The following is a 16,214-nucleotide window of genomic DNA, read 5'->3' on the forward strand; positions in this document are numbered from 1 at the left end:
CAACTCCGAAATTTAGTATGCATATACTGATTTAGTATTATGTTTTACATTTTTTTGGGTCAAATTATGTTTTTCATTTTCATTTTTATTGATTTAAAATATATTTTTCTTAACGGGTAACGGGTCGGGTCATATTACCTGAAAATATTAACGGGTTGATTTCGGGTCGGGTCATATTACCCGTTTACTTTAACGGGTATTACACGACACGACCCGTTAAGCTATCGGGTATGACACGAAAACGACACGAACACGAGAAACACGACACGAATGCCAGGTCTAGCTTAAACATCTTTAAAAAGCAGTCGCTTTCACTTCCTTCCAAACTGCATATGTGTCATCGTTCTGCACATAATATGGTTTATGATACTGAAAATGTAGCACATCACTTGTTTAATATCATTGTTATATATGCAAGACATTTTTTCTAATTCACGTGATAAAGACTACTTACTCCTCAATCGAGATCTTGTGTTCGAATCTCACGTGCCTCAATAAATATTGTATTTTAAATTATAAGCTTAGTTAATGGAATCAATGACACAATTAAGAACTTGAAGAGGAAATATGGGAAATTTTCAATGTGAGAGCATAGAGACCCTATGGATTCAGATTCTTATAAAACCAATCTTATCCCTTATGCAAAATGATCAACCTTTTTCTAGTTGTGCATACTGTATTAGAATTATCGCTACTTTTTGGTGCTGGGGTTTCAGATGAGGATCCCACTCTCCACTTAATTTACCTGCTTGCTGCTTTTTCAGTCCACCACTTAAAACTGGACCTATGCGTAATTCTTCCTCTCTTATTCCTCAAAATCTCCTCCTGCTCCTCTTCCCCTACTACTACTGCTACCTCTCTCTCTCTCTCTCTCTCTCTCTCTCTCTCTCTCTCTCTCATCCCACACTAGTACTCTCTTCTTCCATATCTTGTTATTTTCTCTCATCAGAATATCCAATTTCTAATTTCATCAAAACTTATTCGTTAAATAGGATGAGAGAACAAGTAACTAGTTAGCCAGCTTTCTACAAACATGAGAAGAAATATTATCCATGGCCTGCAAGCAGATTTTCGCAAAATTTGGACAAAAAAAAAAAAGACTCTGCAGGTAAGCCAATTTGTTTAGTTTAATTGCAAATCATTTTATAGACTTCAAATTTAGTGTGAATTTGACATGTAAGGTATCTATGGGTTAGATCAATCCACTTCAGCACTAGCCTATATATGCATACTCTTAAATATATTTTTCATAAAACATAAAGTTGGCCAATGAAGATTATGTAATGTTTTCTTTACCTTTTTTTTATATCATTCGAGTTTTATGTTATTCATTGTCTGGCCACCTAACAAATTATCTGAAACCTTCAACATGTAATCCATGAATGGATGAGTCCTTGCCCATTGGCTGATTAAGGGTTCAGGTGACACTAGATTGAAGTATTTTGAGATTAGATATGATTTAGGTTTCAGATAGATCCACCCTGAACACTAACTATCAAACAATGGAATATTGCTACGTATATCTTGCACTACACTATATATACTACTGTATTCTTGATGTCGATGTACCCAACCCCCAAGCCCTCTGTGACTGTACCACATACATAAACTAATATACAGATTTACGCTTTTCTACCAATAACTTGGGCCAAGTTTCATACTAACTTTTTAAGGTGGTGTTATTGTCATTTCAAAAAGTTTATTCGAGCCATCTAATCATGGGTCTATATATTCTTACCATAAAAGACGTTGCGTATATTGATTTTGATATTTATATTGCTCTATTTCATATAGAGTATGCCTTCCTCTAGCTTGGTTAGCAAAGCCCTCTACGAGGTTGGTTATTTTAACTTTCCTGTAAGTTATAGCAAGACCTACCTATCTAATGAGACGTTTTTCATTCTTGAGTACCTTGATCTCCAAACATAAAATCTCTGGCAGTTTATTGGCTCCAAGTATTGATATGGGGACTGAGTTGGGATTGCCGTTTCATTGTGGGCTTCTGTAAGACTGTCTTTAGGCCATGAGTACTATTGCAAGATCGGATTGGAACGGATAAAACGCTATTTTGAAGGAAGAGATGAAAAAAGTGTGACCAACGTGGATGTAAGTGATAGATTACTTAAGAAAGAAAACTTATCCATTCCAATCCAATTATCCCCAAAATGATAGGATTAGAATGGAGAAATTTCCTTTATGTCTAATTCCTTTTAATCCGCCTCAAAATGAAAAATTATTCTCTTCTACCTTCAATATGTTAAACAGCTATTTATTCCAATCCAATCTCTTTACGTACCAAATGATTCCTAAATCCATAGTCTTATTGCTTCTAGCAAGGTTACATCACATATTGTGTACTGTTCTAATAGATGGTTTATATTTGTTGAAGGGTGATATTATTTACACTCAATAAAAATTATTATGCATTTCGCACTTTTTATATTTAAAAAGAAAAATACACTTATAAATAGTGCACAATGATTTTTTTGGAGTGCTAATTACACCACCCTTTTGTTTGACCATTATACAGAATTACTGCGACTCTTTTCTTTTTTGAAAAGGATTTATTAATCAAAGCGATATAGAGTTGAATCTCAAACAATCATAAGCATTCCACCCACGTCGTTAATACTAAAACATTGGTGTTTGTTGCAATAGGAAATAGAAAGATCCATGCCCTCAAACTCACAAAAACTCTTATATACTGATAAATAAAAGTGGAATACCAAACTTGCACATACAGATCCAAAAGCATACAAATCTATATGTAGAAAGAAAACCAATAGTTCGATTCTCATTCTACACACATTTTTCCTGTAATTTGAACACCCATTTACCAATTTGCACCTCTTTATGTTGTTACATATCTTTTTTACTTTTTACTTGCATTGGACTCAAACACTTCAGCTTTTACCACTTTCACGTTTGCTTCCCGGCCATCCACTTTTCAACTGAAGAACCTGGTAAGCCTCTCTCTCCATTTCAATAATTTGTTTGTGCTTACTCTCTCAAACAATAATCACATTCCATTTACACTAAGCTTCTTCCACCAATTTCAGAGAACAGGATGAGACGGCATCAGCCACCGTGAGAAAGATTCTGTCTTCGCCTATCATAGTTGAAACGTGGGATGCGTGAATCTTATCAATCACCACCGGTCCGGGGTTTGCAAGAACAAGCTGCACAAGAAGATTGGGGGAAAGACAACTTGAACAAGTTCATATCACATAGAATGTCAGTGTAATTTTTGTTCACTGAAGTAGAAAATGACAGGATGATTTCGCATGCATATAATTTACCTGAATATCTCTCTTTTGGAGACTCCTATGCAACTCTTCCAAAGCATGAATACCACTGGTGTCAATGTCAGTCACGGCTGCAACGAACACAAGACACCATGAGAAATGAGTTTAGATAAACCGGGAGTAATGAATCAGCGTATCGGCATTTGGTTTTAAAGATTAGAAAACTGCTTACGTGACATTTCAACGATCAAAAACTGAATGCTTGGTAGGTAGGCTTCTTTCAACTGTTCTTCTTCGTCTACCAACCATCTTAATATCCTGCAAGGAAGTTGAAATTGAGGACCACGAAAACTACAGATAGTATGACTAAGAAAATTGTGAAACATGAAAATCAGCCTATTTCTAGGTTCTTTCCATGATAGGGCATATAAAGTACTAGAACTAACATGTGACTTATATAGCCTATGCTGCCCATTTCAAGTATGAAAGCTTTAATAAGTCGAAGGAAACAGCTTAGTTTGGCAGTTAAACCAAAGTTTAACAGCCATACAAAATATAACTAATCAAAAGGTCTCACCTTGTCTAACCATAATAAATTTAGATCTATTGTCAATGTAAGGCAACCACAAGTTCTCTTTTTATAGATTTTTTAGTCCTAGGTTACCCCTTTTTCATTGCAGCTTTAAGAATTATCACGAAGATTTAAGTGAACTGAGCATATACGAGAGACTATATGTACCTCTCCTTAATGTAATTGGAGTTGGAGAAGTAAACTGCTGAGTCAATTCTCACAATCATAACCCCTGGAACCTTAGTTGCTTCTGGATACTGCTGGATGTTTCTGTATACATTTGTCCTTGGAATCTTCCCGAGTATTGCAGTCCGTGGTCTGGTAACTTGTAAGAGGATTTTAGCAAAGGATATTGAGACCTGGACAGAAACAAATGTTAATTTAGATTGCTGATCTCTATAAGATAGTTTTCGAATACAAGGCAGTTAACAATAAAGATATGTACCGCAATTAAGAGGCCGATCTCAACAGATGCAAAGATAACACCAAAGAAGGCTCCCATGCAAGCGACAAAGTCGAATTTGTCAATCTTCCATATAAGGATTGCTGCTTGGAAGTCGACTAGGTTGATCACAGCGGATATAATGATGGCAGCAAGAATGGCATTCGGGGTGTACTTAAAAAGAGGTGTAATGAATTGCAAGGTTAGGAAAACAACAACGGACATGACAATATTAGAGACTGCAGTTTGGCATCCGGCAAAGTAATTCACTGCCGAGCGTGAGAAGGAACCTGCAAGTATAAGAGCATTCAATCAGTTCCATGTCCTTAGTCACGCATCCCTCTAGATACAAGGTTCAAGGGTTTTAAGTATGCTTATTGCTTAACCTTAGAGTATCAACTAGCTACGTTTGCTAGATTTGTATTATTTTGAGAATTTGTTATGCATTAACTATAATCCATCTTCAACGGTTTTACTAGTCAAATTTTTTAATTGAAAACATGGTCTGGGCCTGCTAGAAGCCTAAACCAATAGACTACAGCTCCTGAACCCTTATCATGCACAAATATGCATTCGCAACTATTAGTCTGTAATTCATAATTTAAATGGTACTTTCTTTCTCACCTGTCGCGACATAGCAGGAAGTCATTGAACCGACAATATTCATGGTTCCTAGAGCCACCATTTCTTTGTTTCCGTCCAACTGGTAGTCCTTCATGGAAGCAAAAGTTCTTCCAATTGCTATAGCTTCCTGATAATTCACACCAATAAGAAAAAGATACAAGAAATGATATCAAATTTTCTTCTTGGTTAGAGGAAATGAGCTCTGAGATGCTCACCGTCAATGCTACCATTCCAGCTACAACCCCAATCTTGAAACCCTTCGCAAGATAGTCACCAGTAAAAAATATTTCATTCACAGATGGAGGATTGATTCCTTTTTCGATATGATTCACCTACATACATGGAGAAACCGTAAGTAGTGCTTCTTGCAACTGAAATTAACATTCTTCTGAAGTACTATTTATAACACATGGGACTTACGATTGCAACCCCATCCTTTTCTGCATGAGTTATGTACACAAAAAAAGTGGACAGGATAACAGATATTAGCGGGGCGATTGCTGGAACCCAGAAGAGATTCTTCTTCTTCTTTCCCTGCTCCCGAGAACTTGTGAAAATCAGACAAGAACTAACAAGCTTGAATTATATTAGGTGAGTAGCAGTAAAGTTTGGGGATTCTTACAATATATTTGGCAAGCAAGAGGAACGATAAAAATGATACTCCGATAACTATTGTCTGCCAGTTCCACTGCAAAATTGTGTAATATGGGGATCAGTAACTTGATGTTTCAGTTAGTGAAAGAAAAAAGATGTTTCGGATTTTAACCCTAGATAAAGCTTACCCCATGATGAGCTGAGTGAAATACAGATTGCATTACAGAAACAATATCAGTTTTCTTTGTGAATTTCTGTATTCCGAGAAAACCCTTAAGCTGTTGGAGAGCAATTGTGATGGCAGCTCCACCCATAAACCCAACAATGGCAGCATGAGATAAGAAATCAATCAAGAACCCCATCCTGATAACAAAAACAAAACCAGGATAGTATTACGACTGAGAATCAAAAGCTAAGAGGCCTTCATTAAGGTAAAAAAAAAATGTAAGATGTAAAATAAAGCTAAAGCAATTACCTCAAAATCCCAAGGGTGGCTTGGGTGATGCCTGCAAAGAAGGTAGCCGTAAAGGCCAGGCGCCGGTAATCATCTGGGTTCTTAACAGGGTCAATCTCATTCTGAAGAAGTGTACCCAGCAGGAGAGACACCACCGCCACTGGTCCGATGGCAATATCTCTTGAGCTGCCCATGATTGCATAGATCAACGGTGGAACAAAGCTCGAATCTGTAAAGGTTTTGAAAAACAAAAGAGAAGTCTCAGAACAACATCCAAGGAAATCAGGTAACAATAAAGGTGTGTTCTTGAGTAGCATAGATATACTTACACAATCCATACTGTGGAGCCAAGTTTGCAAGTTTTGCATATCCAATGTCCTGATTTTCCAGTTGAGAAAATCATTACAACTATGGAACCGGAAAAAGGACATAAGCTGATTTTCAATAGATTAAGCTGCCAATTTACCTGAGGAATGCAGAGACTAGCAATAGTCAGTCCAGCAATTAGATCACCCCGAAACTTCAATAGATTATAGCCTCTCCCCCATTCGAATATGGGGAAAATAGCCTGCACGCCAAGGATGAACTTTCGCGACTTAGGTTGGTGCTTGAAGGGCCGTAGAGGATCATCTGAAAAGAAGGTTTCTTTCACAGTGTTCGAGAATTCCTTGAAGAGGTTCTGCTTTGGAGGAACTCCCACTTTGTGAATGTATGGTGCACCCTGCGAATGATTGCGCGAAGATGATACGCTTCTGGTGTCCAATTCTTTGGCTTCGATGTCCTCGTTGCTTGAATGAATTGAAGCCATGGATAATCAGTTCACTGTAATGCAAGAAACAGAAAAAGAAATGATGAACAGGCAGATCAGAATAGCGATTCTCATATTTCGAACAAAGTGATAGCGAAAAAATGTGAAGGAGTACAATAGACCACTAGAAGCAGTTTATAATTGCATGCAGAATGTGTTTTTTCAACTAGTCCAAGGGAATATAGGTTTGATGGACTTATTCAGTTCATGCACATATCTTAAAGAACCGAAGACTAAAATAACTACACTCAAGAAATATAACTTGTTAGGCGTGATAGCTACAGAAGAGACTGAATCTAACCAAATGAAAGGAGGGTGCGGGAGAAGGCACTTCGCAGAAGTTGTTTTTGGAGTAGGCAGGGCTTACGTGAATGCTGAAGGAAAGCCGAGAAACTCTTCCTTATATAAGCACTTAAAAAGTACTTCTGGTCAGACTTTTCAAACTGTACAAAAAGTGGATATCTTACCTGTCAAATACATGACTAGTAATAAGTTAACAAAGTTTAACTAAACAAAAAATAATCTGAACCCGCCCACGAATTGATTATTAAATAAGCTAAGCAATCATCATCCGTTCCATAATTGTATAGCTTAGATGTATAAATGTATTAAAAAATGGTGTTTGACTTAGGAGGACAGATGGTTAGCAACTAGAAAACCAGAAGCATAAACCAACTCTAAATATTAATTAGGCCTTATTTTTCAACCCTAAGTCCCTCACAAACAGCAACTAAAAGTATGGAAGTAGAAGTTCCATGATTTTAGCTGGTGTCTTAGATGAAAAAAAAAGCATTTGGAATCAAATTCTTGATTATGGTCCCATTGGAAGCAAACCCTTGTTGTCTAAGTTGCTTTCCAACTACTATTTGAGAATTTTGTTAGGACCACAATGGGATTTGATTCGAGCCATTGACTCCAAGTGAACAAGAATGTAAAAAGGGATGGAGGGAGGGAGCGAAAAAAAGAGGGGTTGAAACAAGAGGTGAAGTTGTCGATCGATGTAAGCATACGTCTTGTGTTACAGATGGCTAAATACCTAATCTTCTTCTTCACAGTAAGTTGAAATTACAATGTTGATTAATGCTGATATGAAACAAACAACAGAAGCAGAAGCATCCAGTGCTTTTAAACTTTTTAAAAACTAGTGTCGCAAGAGAAATATGATACTGTTCCAAACCAAAAAAAAGCGGGATTAAAAGTTGAAACCCTACTTCCCTACTTAATTTATTTCTAATTCCTGCACAAAAGTTCAAAAATCAATTATGCCACTTTAGAATTCCTTAAAATTCCACGGACCAATTCGATTGAACTGCATAATCTTTAAACTATTTGGTTTTAATAATAACATCACCCCAATTAAACAATCTCATTACTAGAATCTTACTGGAAATACATGCAAATGAAACTGGTTATAAACTTTTAATAAAAAATAGAATCCGAGTAACACTAGCACGTCAGCAAAAGGTACTAAACCACGGTTTAGTCTTTAATGTCAAATTAGATTTGTAACCGATTTTATTTATGCGCATTTTACAATCTTATACATGGTTACACCACCATTGCTCTAAGAAAAAGCATGCTTAACCAATTGAGGAATAATAAAAATCAGAACCAGTGGTTGATAAATATGAACCGAAGACTACCTTACCTCCTACAAACGCTTCTCATGCAAGCCACTGATAGTGGCAGGAACAATTTACACCTAACCTAAAAGTTCTTCCTTTCTGAAAATATAAAAATCCACTTAAGCTCCGAAGGGGCAAAAAGAACCAAACAAATTAACAAAATAATGCAGAAAATTGGGGAAAAAGGAATAAAAACTAGATAAAATATGCACGAGAAGGAAAAACGCAAGCAAAGAGTTTGCACCTTCTCTTTCCCACACTCAATGGTCGTCATGTTTCTGAGAAAATAAAATATTCAATTTATAAAAGAAGGGGCAATCTTTGAAGGGGCACAGAGAGGAAGATTAAGGTAGATGAAAAAGCCTAAATTTTTGTCTAGGTTCAATGAACCCAAAAAAAAAAAAACCAAACCGATTCTCAAACTCCCTTATATACCGCCTGTTTAGTGTTCAGGCATTTGTTTTACTAGAAGAAAAAGCCCCCCAAAAATGAAAATAAAAACCCAATAAAAAAGGAGACCTGTTTGGCTACTGAGAAAATTACATAACCATCTCCCCGTGTAACTAAAGTAACATTAAACAGGTAGGCAGCACGACAGCATGAATCTTATTATGTTTTCAAAGAAATCTCGAAACCCAGTTCACGTTCGCTTATTCTTTTATAGCATCATTATTAAAGATTTTAGAAAATTTAGAAATTCAACTTGTTGGAATTTTCTCCTTTTATCTTGTGATTGCCTTAATCGGTGATTTACAGAGTGAATTGAAGGTTTTATGCTTTAGTTTTACTATTAAGGACTGTTAAATATGCCAGCTGGCATTTTAATGTGTGGAGTCTGTATAAAAGGAGCCCAGCTCCCGTAAATGAAAGGAGATCATTGTTTACACCTAAGTGAAAATTTGTCGCTGAATTATCACCTCAGTGAAATTAGGTCTTCGAATTATTTTTTTTAGTAAAATAAGTCTTTAAATTCATTAAAAATTGCTAATTTCATCCCTACTATTATATTCAAAACTATTTTATCCAATTTTTCGTTAACTTAAGTCACTTGACACACTTTAGAATGTAATATTGGTTTTTTCTCGCCTATAAACCCTTAACATTTCATATAGATTGTGAATCTAACGTCTAATTTAACTCCATACACTATTTCTTTCGTTAAATTACCAATCTACCCTCCAATGTGTATCACATGCAAGTAACGTGACTTAAATTGACATAAAATTGAAAATAATAGCTTCGAATCTAATATTATGGATGTAATTGGCAGATTTTTATAATTCAATAACTTATTTTTCTGAAGAAAAAAAAATTGTTTAGGAACCTAATTTTCACTCAAGTGATAATTCAAGGACTAAATTGACAATTCACCTTAAAAGTTATATTGGAGAGCTTGCTCCTTCTTCCTTCCTTCCTTCCCTCTTCTTCTAAGTGCAATCACTGTTCTAAAAATCTCTGCCTAGCGCCACCTAGGCATTAGGCGGCTGGCCATCGCCCCGATTAATGCTTAGGTGTTTGAAAATTAAGAAAGGACGCCTAGATTTGTTAAGGTGCCTAACTAGACCGCCTAGGCACCCACCTAGTCCGGCCAAATTCCTCTAGGCACCTGCCTAAATTGCGACTCACTCAGACATAAAACAAATAACTTTCATTTTGCATTTCATTTTTTCAATAAATTGTAAGAGACTTGTTGAATACCTAAATGAACATACATTATATGCTTGTTCCCCATATTTTCATTATGTTCCAATACTCACAATATATATGTCATTTTATTTTGTAGTTTATGATGAAATTATATATATTTTAAGTATAAACAGACACTTATTTACACGAAATATAATAGATTTACTTAAATCTGCCTAATCCGCCTAACTGCCTAGGCGCTAGGCCCTAGCCTGTAAAATCCCGCATCACCCAAGGGAGTGATCCTTATATTTATATTCCCATTTCTACCTAGCACGAGGCCTTTTGGGAGTTCACTGGCTTCGGGTTCCATCAGAACTTCGAAGTTAAGCGAGTAGCGCGCGAGAGCAATCCCATGATGGGTGACCCACTGGGAAGTTCTCGTGTGAGTTCCCAGAAACAAAACCGTGAGGACGTGGTCGGGGCCCAAAGCGAACAATATCATGCTACGGTAGAGTCGAGGCGGGGATGTGGTGGGCCTCGGGCTGGGATGTGACAATTTGGTATCAAAGCCTAACCCTGGCCGTGGTGTGCCGACGAGAACGTCGGCCCCTAAGGGGGGTGGATTGTAAAATCCCGCATCACCCAAGGAAGTGATCCTTAATGTATATTCTCATCCCTACCTAGCCAAGGCCTTTTGGGAGTTCACTGGCTTCGGGTTCCATCAGAACTCCGAAGTTAAGCAAGTAACGCGCGAAAGCAATCCCATGATGGGTGACCCACTAAGAAGTTCTCCTGTGAGTTCCTAGAAACAAAATCGTGAGGGCGTGATCAGGGCCTAAAGCGGACAATATCATGCTACGGTGGTGGAGCGGGCATGGGATGTGGTGGACCCTGGGCCGAGATGTGACACAGCCTGCCGCCCGACTAGCGCCTAGCATCTTTTAGAACCTTGAGTGCAATAGTTAAGGTTGAGTTAGGGTTGAGAATTGGGTTCTATCAACGTACAAGTAAATATGGTTGCAGATTTATTGTTGAATTATAAATGGTTAATTTGATTTACATGTTAATTTACTTTAAGCTCACATGCAAGGTAGTAGAAAAGAGATGTTATTATTCAGTTTGTTACAAGGAATTGCCACTTGTCTAAAGCTCATAGGCTAGATTAGATGCATGGCTAGGATTACAAGTTGTAATTCAGACTCACTCTCCTTAGCAATTCCACCGAAGGTGGAATAGCCTAGCAGCCAGTCAAAAAACCAGGCTGGCACCCTGTCAATTCATTCCAGCCCATGTGTTTGCCTGGCACCCTGCCCAAGCTGGTCTCCAAACCAGCCCATTTTTTACAAACCTTGGGACCGGGCCATTTGTGTTGTTGCACCTGGTGCCTGGTGCATGGCCGCGAGTAGCAGACAACAAAATCAAAGGCAGGGCCCAACAGCGCAAGCGCACTAACATCTCCCCTGGGTGGGCGACGTGGCCCAATTTTTGCCATTGGATTTCCAACGGTATAAAAAATTTGAATTTCACTTTTAAACTGGACCGTCTGATCACAGATCAACGGTCCAAGTTTTTTCTCCAAAAAAAAAAAAAAAAAGTTTGAAATTAAAAATAAAATAATTAATTTTTAGTATTTTATAATAAAAAATAATCATATTTTAATAAAATTTACCAGCCTATTTTTTGTTTTAGGGGTGGAGATGCTTTGGTCTATTACTATTCATTGAGGTCTATTACTGTTCACTTGAGTAGATAAAGGCACTAGGTGCTGGCGCAAAGTCTTTAGGGGTGGAATTGCTCTCAAGTAACCGTTAGTGAGCTAAGCTTCTTATTGGCTGACTCTACATGTTTGATCTTTTTGAAATACGCTTCTGCATTATAATACTACAAATTCTGCAAGTGATCTTTTATCACAATGATGAAAATGTATTGTGCTATTGCATGATGACGTAAATTCAAATCCCGTCGGTGTCTAATTTAACATCTAACTTACTATACCCTATTGCTTGACTAAAAAAAAAAAAAAATCATACTACAAATTCTATATACTCTTAACATTTATAACCTTAAAACATTATTAAAATTAATATTAAAGTATTTGATTTATCATTTTATCCGGGCTCATCGTCCAAGAAAAACATAAATAAAGCTTAACTTGCGAGTGACACTGGCATTCATGTCATGTCTATTTGGCATGCTTGTATACCATCTAAATCGTCAATACATTGTAAATAATAAAATAAGAAAATACACGTTGTATACACAGTTCATAGACGTTTTAAATTGTTTCATAAAGTTGATTTAGTTTGTTCAAACTTCACACCGTTTACATATAATTTATCATACTCCGTATTGTCTAACGACAAGTTAGGTCACATCGAAGTTCTAAAAAATATTATCTATAAAACTAAGTAAATTCATGTTGGGGAGTCAACGGCTATAGGTATTTACGGAAATGTCCGCTTCCAACGTTAGTTATTCAAAGTGCAAAATTGTGAAAAAGCAACATGTTTGGCTGAAAGATATTTCGGTGTATCAAAAATATAGTTTGGTTCATGATATAAATCGTTAGATATTTAAAAATAATTTCAACAATTTTATTATCATACTTAATATATTAAACTGTGTTTTCACTGTAAATTTTCTCCATCTGTAGTTTCTGGGCATTGACTATTCCGCCTTTTCGTTGCGATCCGTCCATTTCCCTGCGACTTTTTTTTTACGTTGAAGATGGGGGGAGGGGTCCACGGAAAATGAACAGAGACGTGTCCAGGGCCAGGTTCAAGATGTGCGAACGTGGACTTTGCTAATGGTTGACGATGAATGGGGATTTGGGCTAATCATGATTAAATGACTAAACTTTTCTCTGTTTTTTTTTTTGTCTAAAAAATGACTAAACTATTTGATTAGTAGGAAAAAATCGCGTGGCTTTTGGCTTTCCTTCAAAATTGAATTAGAATTTGCCTACACATTTTATGTGTACGAACATATTTTTTTAGAAAATGAGAAGAGAGGAAGAGGGAGAGAGAGAAAACGTGGGGGGAGTGGGAAGTTTTTGTTTTTAGGATTTTTTTTTAAATATATATATTAGAGATATTTTAACATCACATGTAGATGAGACATCAATAAAAAAAAATTAGATCTATGAATTTTCATTATTGCCCATCATTTTTTTTGTGTGATAGAAGGCTAAGTAGTTTTTTCACCCTCTTTTGGTTTACAAAGAGGGTTTCATTAATTAATAGAGATTAATAGAGAAAAAGAAAGAAGGGTTATTTATTATTATTATTTTTTGGCAAAGGATAGATTTTAAAGAAAATTAATAAAAAGGGTTTCAAATAAGTTTACATCATCCAATATTAAAAAGAAAGTCATGACCAATACAATCCCAACTATAAGACCTTCATGCCGATTGAATGAAAGCTGCTACGGCATGCGCCGCTTTGTTGGTTTCACGGTTTGAAAACACAAACTCCACAGATTCCATGCAACCCACCAAGTACCATATATCATGTAGTAAACCTTCGAGATTCACATTTATCCTCGTCCGTCGATTAATCATTCGAATAATCGCCTGAGCGTCAGAAAGAAGGGTTATTGGATATGAAAAAAAAAAGAATATCACCATCCTATATTGTGGTCACACAATATTAAAAAAAAAGAATATCATAATTAACCTTTGAAATTTGTTTTGTGTTAAAATACGTCGCTGAAGGTTGTGTAATTCATGCTCACAATCAAGTTAATGTTTTTTTATTGGAACAACCGTCGTTCCGAAGAGCCTGCAACTATATGTATGATTTATAAAATACTATTCCGATTATAATGAGGGTGTGCTATTACGTGCTGATGATTGTGTTACTCATGTATGCTGTCAAGTTAGTGGTGCAACTCATCGTTTTCAATTATGTGTGTGTGTTGTTGTAGTTCGAATTGCCTGCATGCATGATTTATGATGTACCATATCGATTTATAATGAGGGATTGATACTGCATTTGTTTTGTTTTTATCTAATTACACTACGTTAGTAGCTATAGACATTAATTTCAGATGGCAACATCCTTCTTTCCCTTTTTGGTACGATTTCAGTTGTTTTTTTTTGTTTTTAAATAAACTATATTATTTACATTAAAAGGGAGGGAGTGTGCTTATTCTTACAGCAATAATGTGGTTCGAATTCGTCTTTGGCAAGAATTAAACCTAAGATATCTCACTTACAAGTGAAAAGAAATATCACTAGACCATAATACTAAGTAGTTTTCAGATGTTAATTCTGATTAATCTGAATTTTTTTTTTTCAGACGACACCTTAGTGAATTATGCCAGAGGTCCATTAGCTGCCAAACTGCGTTGACATTTGAAGTATGTTGACTAAAGTGCAAGCTACACTTGTGTATCGTAACATCCATTGGTCTGAGATATGGTCTGTAATGGAGATGAGTAGGGAAGAAGTGAAAGAATAGCACCAAATACAAGCAAAACATCCTGCCTCTCTAACTCTGTTACTTTTATTAGAAATTCAAATCTAACCCAAGAAAATAATAATAGCAATAAAAAAAAATAATAAATTAGCATTCTTTGATGGATCATGCATGCAGCTACAGCTATTTCTCAAGTAAACTAGCAAAAATGCCCACGCAATATCGTTTAAGATGATTTATATTAGTTATATATATATCGCTTCATATTCAACTGACGGCAGGTGTCTTCCTTTGCTTATTCTTCGTATCTACTGGACTATTACCTGCCAAGATAAACGAAAAATTCGACTTAGAAAAATTGAAAACTAAATTAAATGATTGAAATTTGAAATGATCAAGTTTTGTGCGGAGACACCCACATATTTTTTTTTTTTGTTTTAAAATAAATTAAATAACAAACATGAATGTTTATTGTAAACCTTTAATGATTTTTAGAAATGTGACACGTGCATTTGTAAATAGTTACTTAAGATATTCATGTCGACCATCCAGATAACAAAACTAACACCATAAGATAAATAAATAGTCACATTACATATTATTAGAATAAATGTAGAAATATAGAGAATAAACTAAAGGATGATTTTGAGGTACGACTTGAATCGTTTCCTTAAACTGTTATTTGCCCTCACTCGAATGAGTTTGCTAAAGGCTTATTGACAAATCACTTCCAAAATACAACAAAGTATGGAATATTCGATTAGTAAAACTAAATTATATTCCCTTAAAAATAATTAGAAAGAAATTGTATGAATGTGATGGAAAAAGAAGAAAGAGCAAAGAAATTATGTAGACAACAAATTTATAAATGATTTTTGTTCTACTAATGTTACCAATATATATAGAGAGAATTGCACATTTTAGACATATCCTTTGGTTTTGGGTGTGTCCTCTAACCATGAGATACAACTGAACATTAAATCATTATTTCTAAAGGGTATGCTTGATACAAAAGACCAATTACCAATGATCACGTCTGTTCGTAAAGGAATGCATCTGTACAAAATACATCATGTCTTTTCGCCAACTAGAAAAAGGTGAATGTTTAATTTCAAAGAATGTGATTGTTGGGTCAATAACCCAACTTCCCATCCTCTGTCAAGCAGCCCCACACACACACACACTCTCACACACACACACACAGATATGTATATATATATGTATGTGTATGTATATATATATGTATGTGTATGTATATATATATGTATGTGTATGTATATATATATGTATGTGTATGTATATATATATGTATGTGTATGTATATATATATGTATGTGTATGTATATATATATATATATGTATGTGTATGTATATATATATATATGTATGTGTATGTATATATATATATATGTATGTGTATGTATATATATATATATGTATGTGTATGTGTATATATATATGTATGTGTATGTATATATATATGTATGTGTATATATATATATATATGTATGTGTATGTATATATATATGTATGTGTATGTGTATGTATATATATATGTATGTGTATGTATATATATATATATGTATGTCTATGTATGTGTATGTATATATATATATATATATATATGTATGTATGTGTATGTGTGAGATATGATCAGGGACAAATATTTTTACACTTTTTTTAAGCCTTTTGATTACATGAGATCCAATGATTTTTATTTATTCATTAAATAACATAGATACCCATGTATATTTAACTAATATTAAAGATAAAATAAAACTGAAAAAACATAAAATTTAGAAAA

The 16,214-nt window shown here is 35.3% G+C and overlaps 1 protein-coding gene across 1 annotated transcript; it reads right to left on the reverse strand.

Annotated features, from left to right (window-relative positions):
• Positions 1–2,674: 2,674 nt before the first annotated feature.
• LOC137710465 (sulfate transporter 1.2-like) lies at positions 2,675–7,166 on the reverse strand. Its single transcript, XM_088686434.1, has 14 exons — positions 7,040–7,166; positions 6,397–6,752; positions 6,260–6,308; positions 5,952–6,159; positions 5,665–5,839; positions 5,505–5,570; positions 5,303–5,416; positions 5,098–5,214; positions 4,883–5,009; positions 4,262–4,548; positions 3,985–4,175; positions 3,478–3,563; positions 3,300–3,376; positions 2,675–3,179 (listed from the first exon to the last, which is right to left on the reverse strand). Exons 2-14 carry the CDS (start codon positions 6,736–6,738, stop codon positions 3,036–3,038), a joined length of 1,983 nt encoding a protein of 660 aa, XP_088542560.1. The 5' UTR covers positions 6,739–6,752; positions 7,040–7,166; the 3' UTR covers positions 2,675–3,035.
• Positions 7,167–16,214: the final 9,048 nt, after the last annotated feature.

The sequence above is a fragment of the Pyrus communis genome, chromosome 15 (genome assembly GCF_041283825.1).
Source record: "Pyrus communis isolate YQ-2024b chromosome 15, ASM4128382v1, whole genome shotgun sequence".
NCBI lineage: Eukaryota > Viridiplantae > Streptophyta > Magnoliopsida > Rosales > Rosaceae > Pyrus > Pyrus communis.

Bases quoted from the DNA above. Each gene is read 5' to 3' on its own strand.
- LOC137710465 (XM_088686434.1), bottom strand. From the start codon at position 6,738: ATGGCTTCAATTCATTCAAGCAACGAGGACATCGAAGCCAAAGAATTG. The intron at 5,010-5,097 runs GTGAGCATCTCA...GTGAATTATCAG, and splicing joins CTGGAATGGTAGCATTGACG to GAAGCTATAGCAATTGGAAG. The intron at 3,377-3,477 runs GTAAGCAGTTTT...TGTTCGTTGCAG, and splicing joins TTTGATCGTTGAAATGTCAC to CCGTGACTGACATTGACACC.